Source organism: Ptiloglossa arizonensis, chromosome 3, assembly GCF_051014685.1.
Source record: "Ptiloglossa arizonensis isolate GNS036 chromosome 3, iyPtiAriz1_principal, whole genome shotgun sequence".
In the NCBI taxonomy this organism is placed as follows: domain Eukaryota; kingdom Metazoa; phylum Arthropoda; class Insecta; order Hymenoptera; family Colletidae; genus Ptiloglossa; species Ptiloglossa arizonensis.
In genome coordinates, this window is record NC_135050.1 from 9139322 (window position 1) to 9157082 (window position 17761).

Genomic DNA, 17761 nt, shown 5'->3' on the forward strand with positions numbered 1-17761 from the left:
AAAATGACGATAAATACAAAAGTGAGGGCTCAAGCTAAAAGGGGACTGTCCAGAATTATCGTAAATACTGAAAAACCGAAAATTCGAGTTTTCCATTGTGGGTTTAAAATGAGCAGACAAACCCTCCGTTTGCATTTACGGGCAAACGATCACTCGTGGGTCAATCAGCGTTTATGCATGTAAAAGAGCTGGAAAAGAGGACAGGAAACGAGAAGAACGGGAGCTAACTTTAAATCCGATAGTTCTGTACACAGCTGGCCACTGGCAGTTATGAATTAATAACAAATGTATCGCGGAATGACTTCAACGTCAAATAAAACGATATTCCTGTCGAGTAATCCGATGTATCCCCTCATTTTATTCGCGATACAATACATTCACGCTGCTCCAACATTTTGTCAAGAAACGCGCTCGAAACACTAAAATAGTCAATTCGAATGGGCCGAGGTAAAAATAATTTGGAAATAACACAGTTCTATCTTATCCAATCACGAGACACGCAAAGTGGAAGTATTATATTTTTTGAAAGTATTGGTGACATCGAAGAATGCTATCGAACAAAGTTAAAGCGATCATGGTTGCTCAAGTTCAATCGAGATCGGGTATAAAGAAAAAGCAGCTATATACTCGAAGAATTTATTTTGCGTTAAATTATTTCTAACGGCAATCATTCGATTAAAACTAATACAATCAATATAGGAAGAACTTGTTGTGTAGAAAAATGACTGAAAAATGCCTATAAGCATTTCAAATATCTGTGATAATATGCGACTAATATCAGAATTAATTGAAACAAAGGCTATTAGAATGATATTGTTTACTTTTATCCACGACCCTGATTGACATCATACGAATGTAAACTACACTTATGAATATAGAAAAATGTACGATTCTGTTCTAACCCTTAGCTGTCGAGGCAACACTTTCAGTGTTACAGTGTGAAACACGACAATTTATCAAGGAGTTACAATATTCAAAAATGATCCAAACAGGGTTGTGTTTCCTAATTTTCATTTAGAAAGTGTTACCAATTCATTGATAACTCTGTTGTGAAAATATATGGAAAAATATGAAAATTTCAAGTTTCGTTACAGGATGCAATTCAATCTGACACACAACAAAACACGCTTTCGGAGGTTAATCTACGCCTTAAATCCAAAAAAAAATATCGCTTTGAAAACGTCTGAAAAGAATAAAAATAATGTCCAACGGACGACGTTAATTGAATCGAGTCTGTACACGCAAAGGATTGTCTTGTAGAATGCAAGTACAAATGGAATTAATCTTGGAAACACTTACGGAACGATTTCTTTTTTTTTTCACAGAATGCAATACGGAGGGTTAAGCACAGAGAGAAACACACACGGCTGTCTAGAACTGTTGTGGAATAACGTTGTCAATTGAAATATCTGTTGGCACGGCGCGAGTTTCAGCGTGGCTGTAATTTAACCTGCCGGTGGATTATATTTCGAACGAAAGCTTTTGCGAAAGTATCAACAGCCGTGGCTTGGCACAAGCGTGCATCATCCGCCGTCCGGCTCGGTGCGAATTTCAAATGTCGAAAACCTGATATAACGAACGTTATCGCGAATAATAGCGAGACCGTTGACAGACGATGACATTGAAGAGTACTTTTCGCTACGAATCCAAATCAAAGCGGAATATCCGAAACGACGAATCGTTAGTACGTTAGAACGACGTTGATCGTAATCGTCGTGATGAGCTCAACACTCGAACCAATTAAGAAATTAAATTTACTACCAGTGTTCGTAATACCGTGACGTAACTGACGAAATAGACGAGTTTACATATCGTTGGTACGACGATCGCGTGTAAAAGTTTATTGGACGTAACGTAAAGTTGTACGATAATTGATATTCTTGGTATTACAATGTCACCTGTATTTTTTAATAGATTCAACCTACGAGGTATCATTCCTTGTACAAAACTGGTCAACTTTCATAGTTAACGTTACTTTTTATATTTACATGCTTTCGAGATGTTTCACTTAGTTCACTTTCCAGAGTAAAATATCAGGTCGCCCATAAGTTGTTTATTTTTTTATCATATGGAGTAATATTTTAATCTTACCTATGAAGCTAACATACTACGTCCAGATTTGGCATTATTTCTATTTTTGTTAAATGTTTATATGTAGATGATTTTGAGATGTTCAGCAACTCGGTTAGTAGCTCATTTTCCAAATTAAAATTTCCTTTCCAAAATCGATCGAACCACTTTCTGCACGTACAGATAAAACACCTGCTCCATAAACGACAGAAATTTGATTTGCTGCGATTGTTGCCATACTTCCTTCTCGGAACTCATAGAACATGAGATGACGAAAATGGAGACACATTCCACGCATTGTTTTCTCGGTTATGAAATATAAAATTCTCACAAGTTCACGATCTGTAGCTTTCGAATGCCTTCGACAGACTAAACTGAAACGTAAAATGTTTCGTCGTTCGAGTTCTTCTAGCTCTGTGTGTTTATGAAGCGTATCGCAAGAAGTATAAACACACCGCGGTGCAAACTTATAGGACGACATAGTGCATGAACACTCGCTCTGAAGATGAATATTCACCGCTAAAAATAATACGCGTTGAACATTTTCAACTACTTTACAAGTGTGCGAAGTGTTACAAAAATCGATTTCCAACAGTTAATAACGAATCCTTGTAAGGAAGTATATTGGGTTGTTTGGAAAGTCATTTCGTTTTCCAAAATGGAGAATATATAATTTAATAAAATGTTTATACACTCTAAAAAAATCATGTTTCGTTTTCACCAAAAACAACGAAATGACTTTTCCAACAACCCAATAGAATGGTCGAACAATGTAAACATTACACTTTAGTGGATTCTGAGACATCGTACGGTTTGTATAGATTTCGTAGAGTATAATTTTTCATAATTATTCTAATTATAAGCACGAAAAAATCAGAAATCAGTAAATGTGAACGTGAGTTAATATTGAAGTTGCATAATGAAAATAAATCCTATCTTGAAATTGCCAAATTATTAAATTGAAGTAAATCTGTGATATATTGTATAATAGAAAAGTCAAAACCTGAAGGAAATATTATTAACAAAAAGCGTACAGGACGTCTAAAGAAGTTAACGTCCAAAGAGAAGAAAATGATTATACATGAAACGAAGAAAAATCCAAGCACATCTGTACCGAAATTTGCAACGATTGTTGCAAATAGTTTTAGGAAACATGTACACTCAAATTATGTTACAAGGTTCTGTGGAGGGAGGATCTTCATAAAAAAATACCATGAAAAAAGCCGTGTATCGATAAAATTAATAGAAAGAGAAGATCAATGTTTGTAAAAATGTGTATTGACAAAGATATTTCATTTTGGTATGAAGTTATTTTCTCGAATGAAAGTAAATTTAATATTTTTGGCTCGAATGGACAGCATTATGTGTGGAGAAAGTGCAACACAATATGATTTCAACTGTGAAACACAGAGGTGGTTCGACTTGGTATGGAGATGTATGACGACGAATAGAACAGGAAATCTAGTTTTTATTAATGCAATTTTGAATAAGTAGAAATATCTGAAAAGAAAATTTGAAATAAAGTACAATTAAATTGAACCTATTGGACAATTTCTATTTTCAACAGGACAACGATCCTAAGCATACACCTGGAATAATAAAGGAATTGATTGTATATAATACTTTGTATGTACTACATACTTTCTTCCACTCGTTTATACTCCTGATATAAATCCTATGGAACATTTATCGACCGAAATTGGAAAGAAATTCAGAAATTATGACATAACGTTCAAGGAAATGTTAAAAAACAAAATAACAGAAATATGGAATTCCATTGGAAAAAAGACAACAGGAAAACTTGTATACAGTATGGAAAACCGGCTGAGACACGTTATTGATGCCGAAGGATAATTAACCAGATATTATTCGTATTTACGTTCAAAAACGGTATATTTATACTCAATGCCTCGTAAATTCTATATACGTTGTCAGATTTTTTTATAATTTTAATTATACACTCTCGAGACTCTTATGCGACTTTACTTACAATCTTGTTTTGAAAACATAAACCGAACGTGTGCATTTCATTTGTTAACGATGTGGATTGCAAGTGTTCGAATACTTTCGTGAGTTATTGGAAATGAATATAAAGAGAGGGAGAGGGGAAGAGAGAAAATAGACAAAAGATAAGAAAAGAAAAAGAACAGATTTAGAGAACATTACATATAAGAATATTTTACGCAAAAGACAGTAGATCGTAAACATTAATGATGACAATTGGCTTCAAAAATTAGACTTTTTGGAAGAATGAACGTTGTGAAGAATGGCGCGATCGCTAAAACATTATTTATTATGAATTATGGAAACGATAGATAACAATGTAGTAAGAGAGAAGCATATTTCGTGTTCCATACAGCAAGAGTGTTATGGCAAACAAATTTTAAAACTTAGTTGATCTTTTTTATCTCACCCATAAGGTTGTCACCTTTTGAACAGTGGAAAGTAGAACGGGTCAAAACTATAAAAAGAAAAATATTATGTGAGATGCAATAAACTTCAGTAACAATTGATTACATTTATACTTTTCATCGTTTTAAACACATTTGAGCAAATTGGTTCTTATATTTCGAAAAAGAGTTAAACTGTTTTCTTATTATTTGTCAGTTATAAGTAATTCTCTTTTAACAAGTAACAGAATATTTATTTCTGCCGTCGATCCATTTGTTACTTATTATAAAAAATACGTTCCGTATAAACGTCACGAATAAAATATTATTTGGATAAAGCTTTTATTCAAATAAAAGTTTGTTCGTGACTTGCAAATAAAAATTGATCATACCTTCGTATAAATATTTATACATTTGTATATTTATATATTTGTATATTGACTAAACGAGAAAACAATCCGTTACCTTCGCACGCACGTGTGTAGTGTCTGCGTCACAATTAGACATAGAATGATAATTAATTGTTCAAACTTCTGAAGTACGTGAATTACCAAATTTCGACAGATATAAAATTGAAACGCGCGTGTGAAAGAGTTGTGAAAATTTGTAAACATGTAAATTTCATAAATTTATACAATTAATGGCAATTGCAATTGATTACGCTCAAATTTTACACACTCGCGCGTGCACACATGCAACTATATATATATACGGATGCACATGTAATATATGGTAGCTGCACAAGAAGTTAGCAGAGGACCAATAAGCCAAAATAACACAGAGGAAAGGGAAATCGTTCCCTCGCACCACTTGTAACGAGATTACTACGCCCTTGAGCAGATACATCGTTACTATTGGCTAAGTTGAGCACCTGTAGAAGTCCATTCGAAACAAAACACGACAAAGTGAGATGCAACGACTGAGTTCGCGAATGCATCTCAGATGCGTTCTGCATCTCACTTTATCGTAGTTTGTTTCGGACAATTAAAGAAGAACAAACTCGATTTTTTTTCGCTCAATTAATTTCGTTAATCTAAATACTATACTCATTATTGCACCGACGAATTAGAACCGCCAACAATTAATTTATATCGCTTTTGTATAGTAAATAATAAATAGTGTTCATAGTTTCTGTATTTGTCTCGGTGCACGAGATTACTCGTTATTGTTACTCAAAATTCAAAGTATATACCTCATCACGGTGAAGTTAAAACTCGATGCAGTGTAAACAGAAAGTACGGAAATTTTACTCTCGTATAATTCCATTTTATTTCCATTTCATTCGTTGCATCTTGACGTTCTTTCCATACAACATTTATCTATTTCAACATATTATATGAAAAACGATACTACTTGCGGGATAGACTAATATATCGCATTTTATTCGGCATGGAAAAAATTTCGTTGACAGTGTCGAAAAGCGAGTTGGTAATTAATTTAACCAATTCATTGGTACAGATTATGGCGGTGGAAAATCGAGCGTGTCCAAATATATTGCCGCAATAATTTCTGTTTAGTACTATACGTTTTTCTTCAGTAAAGTGGCCAGAACGTAAATTTTTCGTTTATTTTTATAATAAAAATCGGATATTCAGCAATCACGATTTAACACGATTGTTTGACAAGTTAATGTAGTTGAGCGGCGAATAATGTCCTATTTGGAACGGTTTTACCTGATCTGATCTTGTGTCTTCTATTGGGTTGATATTATAAAAAAAAAGACAAAGATAAAAATTAGACAATCCGTTTGCGTAAATCATAAACTGTATTCTGTGATCATATAATGGAAAAGTATGTTTCTGTTTGTCGATAAATCATTTACAACGTACGGCTGCAGAGCTTCCCAAATTATTTTGTAATAAATTATTTGCAAAAGCCAAAGAAATTAAATAAATTTTGCGCTCTTTCAGCATACATCACTTTTATTATCGTTTTCTTTTTTAATACTTTTAACGATTTCGTTTAAACGAATGAATCAGTTTCAACGAAACGTTACGTTTAATTTTTATATTCTCGTCTCAAGACTATTCGATTTTGAGTAAAACAGCTCCACGTACAATGAAAACTACCCTCTTACAATTTTGTTGATTCTTCTGATAAGCATTCGTTATTTGCAAAAATTGCAAAGAAGAAAAAAACGTTAAAGAGAATTTTAAGAGAATTATATATTCTCAAACGAGAGAATATTTTCCAATTTTAATTTCTCATACGAGAAAGTTAAATGAAATCTTATTCGTTGCACACTCGAGCAACATACTTTTCGTCTAAAAGTATTTCGATATATTCCTTTCTATTAAACTATGATAAAATAGCTCGAATTTGAAATATCTTTGAAGAATTATAACGTTGTAATATATTAATCTCTAAGAACATTTTACGGTAAACAGTTACCGCCGCACCGTTCAATTTCTCTACGTGAAAAAATCTCGCTGTAAATGTTGCAGCGGTGCAGTGAGCGTCTCGTATCTTTTATCACGGCGGAAAAGTGTTGTTACATAATGCTCGTGCACGGTTGTTCGATTAACGGTGCCTATCAGTTTTTCATGGGGAAATAATCCTCTCAGTGTCTACGTCATCGCGTCACGAGGCGGAAAGGGGCAGCACGTGTTCCAGGTGAATTTCATCTCTCGTTCACGGGCCGTGCTGTACACGCGTACACGCGTACACGCGTTACACGCTACGTACAGAGCTAGCCACTATAAAAGCACCCACATCCACACTTGTGCAATCCGAACTGTTTCCAAATAAAAATGAAAATACAACCCATGTAATGTATGGATTACAAAAGGACCGAGCCCCGACGTTCCGCATCGTCAATATTTGTGGTATGTATGTAGTTTTCCCTGGAAAACTGAAAACGAAATCCAACCATGCGTAAATTGTTCCTTCGCTCTGCGGCCGTCGATACGGTGCACCATTTCACTGTATCAATCTCTTGACCGTACGAGTCGTTTCATTAATTCTATTGCACCATTTTTATAAGTGATAACGTTCGAATCACCGTGTTGCACGACTCGTTTCTACGTAATTATCGCAACGTTTCGAAACGAATATTTCTGTCCCCTTATTAACGAAATTGGTGTTCAATTTTAATACAGATTCAAAATTTGAGAAAATTGAACATTTCTCTCAAGTTTTTATCACAAACATCGAGTTTCATGCCGAGTTTCATTTATAACTTTTTTTAATTCAATTAAGACAACCCCTTGTTGCAATGAACATTCGTTAAACGTATTGGAATCGTTTTTACCACTGTTTAACGTTCTTCGACTCGAACGATTTAGAAACTGCACGCGTGTCGGTGGGACGATCGTTGATGTAAACTAAAGATATTCTCACGATGAAAATGAAATCGAACACGACCGTGTTTGGACTACTCTTAATTGAGAATTCTTCAAAAATGATTTGAATAACTTACACTGACTAGTTTGGTCTCATTTTTATCGGGAGAACCTCGCCAATCCATTCATAATACTTTCTGGAAGATATTTTGAAAAATATAAATATTGTCATCGAGTGCTTGTAAAACGAGTTGCGTTTCAATTTCTCCGTGGGATAGTCAGTATATAGCTCACTCTCAATTCGACATACGTAAGATCGATTCAGGAAAATACGATCACTAGATCTCTATTTAATAAACGTACTTTTATCGAGGGGTTACTGTTCGAAAATACTTATTTTCAGATAAAAGTGTTGGCTTATTTTACCATCCTTATTTTACCATTAAAATCCTTTAAGTCGTAAAATTAATCTGAAATGGAACATTTTTATATACTTCGCATACGTGCGTTTACACTCCACAAGAACGTAATCTTTCAATTCGAATTTGAATTCCAAACCACGAAGTTCTCCCGGATCGAAAATGGTACACTGAATTAGGTGGTGAAGAATCTCCTCTCGAGTTGAATACTTCACTATTTAAACCAAATGGTTAAATAGTGAAAAAGAAAAACAGCTAACAGAGAAGTGCCAAAATTTGCAAATATCAGAACTTCAGTTAACGATACAGTTCAAATTACTAGTATCAAAATTTACGAATAGTTATTATTTGTATTAATGGATTAATTTATAACAACTAAACAAATACTTATATATGTATATATATATATATATATATACATCGAAACTTCTCTCTTATTTATTTATTTTGAACACTGTTTCAGGAATATTTTAATTCCAGAATAAATAGTACACGAGCAAGCTGAAATATGTATCAAACACTGACTCGATCTATTTATGTACCTACATATGTTATTATTGTACTGTTGGTTAAATGCTCTTAGGGTATCTTATTACAAAGTATATAATACACGACAACCCTCCTCCCCTATCCCGCTTTCTCTCTACTCTTTGTACGTTTCCTCACTACGAGTTTCGAGTCTCGTTAAATGTGATCTCGTGCAACGCGGAATACTGCCCTGTGCTTTCCAGAAGAGTTTCGTGTTCACATCTCGAAGATACGTAATCGATCGGTGGAGAACTTGATCGATCTCGATCTTAAATTCGCGATTAGAGCTGCTAATTGCGTATCACAGCAGTTGCAACGCGTATCGCGTGCATTGAAGTACAAAGGGACAACCGCAACGTTCTGCTGAGCAGTGACCTAATCAATGCAGATTTCGCTGGCGATTTCCGTAATTGCGCTGACGCATTTGCGCGTCCATCGTCCCTTAGCGACACGAACAAGAAAATGGAGGAAAATGGAGTAACTGGAAACTGTGACAAGTGTTGTCGTCTTGAAAGAGGATCTTGCACGGAACCGATCTCTCTAAGAGAACAAAAACCACGTGAGGATTACTATTGACGATTGGTAGGTGTAATGTAACAGAATTATTCGACGAATGTAGAATCAGTGATCAGTATTGAAAAGATCAGTATCTTCTGAGAAATTGAACAGTGTATTTCAATGAATGAAAGGACATCGATGAACATATCTTTTTCATTCGACACTGAATATTAAAAATGAATCGTACACGATTACAAAGATATATTGTAATCGTACGATAACGCAAAGTGGTGTTACAGATATTTTCGATTAATCTTTGAATCATGAACTGTGTGACACTCGCACGTACCCTCACACAGGGTTAAATTTGACCCCATATTTAACTTCTATACGCATTTCGGAAGGAAATCTTGGGACAAATTTTAACATAATAGTTACAGTCTTGTATTCTTGAATTATCTTTTCTGTTTTCTTTCTAAAAATTAGTTTCTTTGCAAACTGTGTTTTCCAAAAATAATTGTAGTTATAGAAAATTTTTGTATTTGCCTATGGTTTGTTGTACGAAGTTAGTCGATTCGATGTCGCGTAAGTAGATGCAAAGCTGTATTATTAAAGCAAATAATTTACCAAGATTGTTGCAACGTAATACAAATAGCATAGGATTCCTGTACCCTTAAATACGATACAGTATTTGTAAACATGTCGCAATGTTTCTTAATATTTTATCACATTAAGTTAGCTACGTTTTTGGTAAACTTACAACAAAGCTGTTTCTACACTCTGATACTTTAATTGTATTCGTAAACCATTTTGGTGTATTTCGCATAATTTCGTGTGCACGTTAAGGTAAATAATTCGTCGGAAGGTAATAAACGTGTACATTGCGTTAAAAAGTCACGCTACAACTAAGAATACGTGTCCGTGTAACTTGTTTGTTAACTTTTGCTGAAACGTGACGTGGACGAGTTACGCAAAGAACCAAAGAGAGCAAAACAAATGGATCGAGAGGGCGGTCAACGTCGATGGAGGATGGAAAGTGTGGGTACGGTGTTACAGAACGAATTAGAAGAATTTCGCCATAAAAACCGGTTTTCGAGAAGGAGGGGTTGGTTGGTAGAGTACCATGGAATATCGGTGTCGGTGATATTGTACGGTACCCGATATTAAAATGTCGGTGATTGATGTGTGTACCGTGCTGAGCGGTACCGAGTTACGATACACACCATGGGATTGGGGCAGCCAATGGAAATCTCACCCTACACACCTTACTAAAATACGGTTCCGTCATAACGGGGTGATATTGCATCTTCGAATGGCGGGCGAATTCCCTACTTCTTTGTGATCCATCGAAGAGTAGCCAAACATTTTCGTGGTCGAAAGGAAAAAGGAACGATCGGTATTTATATCTGCGTAAATCATCGGGCTATTGTGAGACGCTCGGCATCTTTCAGAAGGGGATGCAAGTAGTAAATCTTACGAGTATACTTTTTTCATTCCCCGACGGCTAACGGAGCGTACTTATCTTTTTAATTTTTAATATCGACTTTCGTTATTCGAACGTCTAATACCAGACAGGGGTAACGTTTTATTTATTTTCTTCATTTCTTTAAAGAATTATATCTACGAATTAACGTACAGCGATACATTTGCAACGCGTGCAATTTCATTTTGCACGTCGAACTTTGATTATTATTCGACGAGTATCGGATGAGAAGTTCAACTTTTATTCGTTTTCGAAATTTTATCTGGATGAGAAATTTACTCGTCGCTGACCGATACTTATCGAACTGGACTTTCGGTGCAGTTAAATAAACAAAAACTTCACTACTGATAGTATTTCCAATTGGCAATCTCCGATTTTAACGAAACTTGGCACAGACACACTGGAAGCGTATTATAGGATGATATTCAGGTTCGAGGAATGAAAACCACCCTTGAAATTGTGAATGAAGTACCTATTTAGTTAAACATCTTAAATATTAATAGAGACAGAGGCAGATGTTGAATACGAAGAGAATTTGGTTTTCGATAATCGTTTCTTCTTATGTGTCACTGGACTCTGTTGCATCAGCAAACAAAATCTTTGTATAAAATTCCTGTATAGTGTGTACACACACAATTTAATCTAAATTAACTCTTTACACTCGAGAAGTGTAAGAGAAGTGTAAACTACTAACCCTTTGCACTCGAGGGGTGATTTTCGGTCACCATTAGGTTTGACGCGGTAAATTGAACGGTGACGATTTTTATTTAAGTTTGATTTCTTTGGAACTCGAAACATTGATGCCAATTCAGCATCGTGAATGGGTTTTCAAACTGTTCATGTACAATCTTACGAAGTGTAGAACGATGCATTTTCAAATGTCTATAAGATTTCCTTATTTCGAATTAGTCCGTGATCAAGGATCAGGCTACGTCGTCAGCGTTAGTCTGAACTTGGCAATAGTGGCAATAGGAATATTATTTAAATATGGAACGTGATAATAAAATCAGCTCCGGGGAAGGCGAGTTTGATTTTTCGCTGTTGAACGATAAAATTACATTTATACACAGAGTACTCGATGAGAAGGAAAGTTTCAAAGTATGTGTAATTAATTCATATATTCTTTCCAAAACAGTAAAAAAACGGAGAAAAGAACCGCCGTTCAGTCATCTGCGGTATGTAAAAGCTTTAATTAATTAATTGAGAGATGATTTTCGCCAGACTCGTGATCGAGTTTCCACTTCGATCTTCAGTTTCCATGATATCCGTTTTAATGGAAAGCTGCACGTCCCTCTGACAGGAATTAGAAAGGATCGCAAAGTCTGCTATCGATGGAATAAGCTCAACAAAAGACATTAAATAACGTATTACTGCAATACTTGCCCCGACATGCCGGAGATACATCTAGGTAATTGTTTTACAAAATATCATACTAAATTTAAGAAATTTTCTTCCTTGAGATGTAAAGATACATGAAATATTAAAATATAATAAATTTATATGTTAATTTGTATGTGAAATCATTTTAAGTTAGGAATACACAAAATATGCATTAAATTTCTCGAGTTGCTGATAGGTCTCAGCAGATAGGTAATTGTTTTACAAAATATCATACCAAGCAACAATACAAAGACTCAAATTTAAGAAATTTTCTTCCTTGAGATATTAAAATATAATAGATTTATATGTTAATTTGTATGTGAAATTATTTTAAGTCAATTACATTTTTACGTTTAGAGGAATTAGTACGCTTCGACAAACATATCTTGGATGGAGTTACGTATGCAAGCGAATGAAATAATGAAATGACACAGTGAAAGTAAAGATAGCGATGACACGTGTCATCATTTAACACGTGTCGTTTAACTTGAACGCATTAAACGCTCTAGAAGAATGCGAAAGTAACATAGTTTAGCCAGCTAATTTTCGTGACTTCGTTTATGCATTTATCCAAAACAAAGACTATAAAAAGAATAATATTTAAATAGCTTATCAGATTGAAAAAGTGAAGCTAGATTCTTATTGAAGAAAGTGTACTTAATTACATAGAGATCATATCGAGTAAATGTATAAAATTTTCAACAAGTTGCATGCCTTTTAAATTAAAAGGATCGTATAATTAAAAGTGTTCGAATAGGCATAGAATACCATTATTATTCGATGTACTCTGGTCAAACATATGTACATATACATACGTCGAAACGTGTCGATTTCTGTCGACAACTGCGAAAACTGTGAAATTCATTCAGCAGAGAGATTTTTCCTACCAGTGATTATACATTCAACGGCGGAAGTATCGAAATATTGTAGAAAAGGAAGCTTAGCAGCGGTAAGAAATCCAAAAGGACACGAGACTTCCAATTAATTAATCTCCATTCAGACACGCCATTTACGAATCATCGATTAACACATTCAATGAACGCTCGATAGAAAGTTACAAAGTATGCGTGCATGCCTGTTGCGAGGCGGTGGCCATCCGAATGCTTGAACACTAAAAGCGACATTCGAGGCAAACTGCCAGGGTGCATCGCGTTATCATCAGCTGTTACCTGGCCGGCCATTAGCGATAAATTGACAGGCAAACACGGAATTGATTTTAGCACCGCAAAACTCGGTTTCTGTGGTGTCTCGCCACCCACACTTAACCGTTTGGCGTTCGGTATCCACGCGCGGAAAGGGCTTGAAATCTCGGCGTAATAAATCGATGTAAACGCGGCCGACGACAGAAACAAGAACGGGAGACAAATCATCCAATAGACTAAGCGATTTCGCCGGGCAAAAAAATATCGCGCGATCGAGTGTTATCAATACAGCGTTTGTCAATGAAGCGAAAATATTGCAAGTTGGGCCAACAATACGCCGTGAGAAAGAACTGCGATAGAGGTTCGATTATCCGCTACGATTGGCCAATCGAAATCGGCGTAAACGGTGTAAAAAAAAAAAAAAAAAGAAAGAGTGTTCCTGTCAGAACGTTTACAGACGAATCTACGCATCCCGATCAGGGGAGATTTGTCGTTTCGAACTTTTAAATTCAAGGGGGACAATTTTTGTTATTTCTGCGTACTTTGCTCGTCAGAAGGACCAACATTTTAGAGGGAATCTTTATATCTTTGTAAGCTTTTTCTAAAGCTTCTATAGCAGAAGCTTAGAGTGAATCACTATTTTTACTTTCTCCAAAGTAACCGAAGACCTCTCTCTTCAAAGATCAAATTCGAATGGTGAATTATAGGTGCTACGGACATTACTGTTTGAATGATAATTGTAAAGTGTGCGAGGTTGTTGCACAACCTGTCGCATGATGCAGTTGTGTTCCATGACAGTACAGCACTGCTATGCGACTATTATCGCAACTCGACGTACGACTCATCGTTTGATAAATCGTTGCGTCCATCATGCCTATTATTAAAGAAATATACGTTGTCTGCGTAAATGTTAAGAAAAGATTACGTTGCTTCCCCCCACTGTCTCCTTTCTCCTGTAACTGTATATAGAGTGAAATATTGTATTTATTATACGCGTATTGAAAAGATCCAAAGTATATAGGATAAAAATAATCTGTTTGAAGGGTGGTATCTTAACGATCCATTTTTTTTTTTCTGTAATATGATAAAGATACACCTGCCTTAACGCTAGATTTACCAACCAGTCGAAATGACTGGTTTCAACTGCTTTCATAATAAAATTTACTTAAAATTCCATGGCATGTTTCACAAAGACGTTAGAATTTTTCTACGCGTGTGATCAATTTTATAAATTCTTCTTTTTCTTCATCGATTGATTTTCTTTTAGATATATATATAAGGTATACCTTAATATTACAAAATCTGTCGGTAGTTCTAGTGTTAAAATTAATAGTTTTCGAATATACGAGTATCGCCACCTTTCAACTGCTATAATGGGTGTCAAGGCGGGTGAAGTTGGCCTTCAAATGTCCTTGGTGCTTCGTTCTACAAAGCAATCTCCTAATTACACGTTTGTTCTATCAGTAGCTTTCTGTTAAATATACGTAATACAAACTTTAGAGAGGAACACTATTTGATCACTCGTTATATGTTCATACGTCGTACACACGTAATATAAGATACAAAGGAAGATAAAGCAATCTATAGTTAATTCTTCAAGCGTGCAGAACAAGGAAAGTAGTAAACAATAACTTAATATTTAATTTCTTTTTCAATTTTGTAACTTTAATCGTACACATATGCGTAGCAAGAGTGTTTCTCATTTTTACTACCTAGGATGACAAAAGTGAATCTGATGTACCCAGAATGTGCAAGATAGGGCAACAGTCGCAAAGATTATCGGACATCGGATGCGCTTCGTGGTAATAATATCAAAGAGATATACCGTACGCTGTACCGTATTAATGTGTCAACTGTTGATAATTTGAATTATTTCCGAAAAATGTTCAAGTACGTATAATTAAAGATAGTCCGAGTAGAGTTGTGTAGCAATACCGTCGCGAAGACGTAATTGAAAACACAAACATTCTAAATTTCAATCAGTGGATTATTTTGTCCCAATTAGTGGATTATTTTGTTCGATTCAGTTATTAACCTTTCTTCTTTCACCGAAAAGGATCTGCAGCGAGAGCTTGAAAAAGGTTTACTTTCACAAGAGATTACTTCGTAAGTACAAGTATTAAATGTGCATAGATACCTTCGTACAAGTATCATATCGCATGGGTGTCGATCCTGTTTCATTCGTCTTGATTACAATTTACTGCCTGGTATCGAAGGTATTGATTGCTACCGTGAAATACTGGCCAGAAAATATTATATCAAAATGAAATTCAGTCTGTCCAACCCTCCGCTTAGATATACGCATCTTTCTTGTTCAAACGAGCAAGGAACGAACCGACATTCCGGTTAACAGTCGTATTCCTAGTATTATCAAGTTGGAATGCCGCTATAATAAATGGTGGAATCATCCCCCTCCCTTCCAACTGGGAGGCACAAACAATTCCCGACCGCGGTTCACCCTTATATTGTTACTCGAACAAAGAGTCGCGCCATGGACGACTTGTGCTATGCGCTTTATGGTAACCATCCCTTATCCACTGTTCCACTCCTCTTTCGAGTCGCTAGAAAAATCCCGAGTTGTCGAACGGTTCGACTTCAAGAGGGTAATCGCGACGTATGAATAAAAACGCTAATGGTTTTCCGCGTGGTCTACTCATCCACAATTTTTGAACATTATTACCCAAAAATCTTCATCGCGCAAACGAAGATACACACCAACCGACTCTACGTTCACCGTGTCTCTAGTCAGAATTAATAATAAACTTCGAATAATAGTATTAGTAAATTTTCCGCGTGGTTTGCTTATCTACAACTTTCGAACATGATTACCCAAAAATCTTCGTTGCGCAAACGCAGATACACACCAACCGACTCTACGTTCACCATGGCTCTAGTCAGGATTAATAATAAACTTACAACTTCGAATAATAGTAATAGTAAATTTTCCATGTGATCTGCTTATCTACAACTTTCGAACATGACTACCCAAAAATCTTCGTTGCGCAAACGCAGATATACACCAACCGACTCCACGTTCACCATGTCTCTAGTCAGGATTAATAATAAACTTACAACTTCGAGTAATAGTAATAGTAAATTTTCCACGTGATCTACTTATCTACAACTCTGGAACATTATTACCCAAAAATCTTCATCACCCAAACAAAGATACACACCAACCGACTCTACGTTCACCGTGTCTCTAGTCAGGATTAAGAATAAACTTACAACTTCGAATAATACTATTAGTAAATTTTCCGCGTAGTTAACTTATCTACAACTTTTGAACATTATTACCCAAAAATCTTCATCACGCAAACGAAGATACACACCAACCGACTCTACGTTCACCGTGTCTCTAGTCAAGATTAATAATAAACTTACAACTTCGAATAATAGTAATAGTAAATTTTCCACGTGATCTGCTTATCTACAACTCTGGAACATTATTACCCAAAAATCTTCATCACGCAAACTCAGATACACACCAACCGACTCCACGTTCACCGCGTCTCTATTCTGGATTAATAATAAACTTACAGTTTCGAATAATCGTAATTAGCGAATGGTATCGGCTCGTACGAAAACAATGCCGAGGTCCAATTAAAACGTGACTACTACTCGGCGAGAAGTAGGCAAACGAACGTAGAAATAAAGTGCTCGGACGAAATTTATCGTCGCGGACATTACCCCGGAGCGGTATCGCGATGTTTTCCATCTTCTCTTGGCTTCATAACTTCCTTTCAACCTGGTCGGTGATTTTTTTTATTAAACCACCGTGCTATTTGCAGTCGACTACGAGGAGTACGGTGTAACTCTGAGATATAATGTAGCCGTGCGAACCAAGCCGGTCGGTGACAAACGTTCCTTTTCTCATCGTAACGGCGCGGCGGTTTTTGCGCCACGGCGGGCGGCGGGCGGCGGCGGCGGGCGGCGGGCGACGGGCGACGGGCGGCGGGCGGCGGGCGACGGGCGACGGGCGGCGGGCGGCGGGCAGCCGAGCGGTCGCGCGTACGTGCGCAGCCTGTGTGCCGTGGCAATATGGAAGATCATACGTCATGCAGAAGCCTGTGGAGGAGAAATGGGGAGGGTGGGTCCACGTACACTCTGCTTGTCGTTTGTTTGCACACAAAGGCGGCGTGCGTGCGCAAATGAGAAAGAGAGAGAAGGAGGGATAGTGGGAGGGTTTGAGCCCTCTGTACACACGCGACCGTAATCTGTGTGTACACGAGCACGGCCGGCACACCCACACGGACGGAGATTGAATTCCAGCAAACGGCGATATAACGCCGTCGGAAACGAATAAGCCAAATAAAATAAATACTAAGGGCTTTCAGCGTGTACCGGCGGTCACGATTCCGTATGTACGCGCACACGCGGCCGCGTTTGTTTGCACGCGAGCTCGTGACTTTATGTGCGAGCCCGCGGAGTGATATACATGTTGCACGGATGCGCGCGTGTAGGTGCGTTATTGCCAAGCGTGCGGCTTATTAATCTGACGCTAAAGCGATAAAGCGGCTGCCCACGCGACAGCTACGATAGTACTTCATACGAGCACGACGACACTCTC

The 17761-nt window shown here is 36.6% G+C and overlaps 1 protein-coding gene across 10 annotated transcripts in view; it reads right to left on the bottom strand.

Moving 5' to 3' along the window:
* Positions 1–17761, bottom strand: part of LOC143144634 (E3 ubiquitin-protein ligase RNF220) — a 255843-nt gene that overhangs the window by 139167 nt on the left and 98915 nt on the right. For 6 of the 10 annotated variants that reach the window (XR_012991474.1, XM_076307246.1, XM_076307241.1 and 3 more), the window contains one exon: positions 4484–4531. The exons of 2 other annotated variants lie outside the window; for them this stretch is intronic. Coding sequence is in view for 7 of the 8 variants with exons in the window: in XM_076307246.1 (XP_076163361.1) it covers positions 4484–4531 (48 nt within the window). In the remaining variant the exon portion in view is untranslated. The remainder of the gene's footprint in view (positions 1–4483; positions 4532–17761) is intronic. 2 more of the 10 variants (XM_076307244.1, XM_076307238.1) reach the window with 1 other exon arrangement.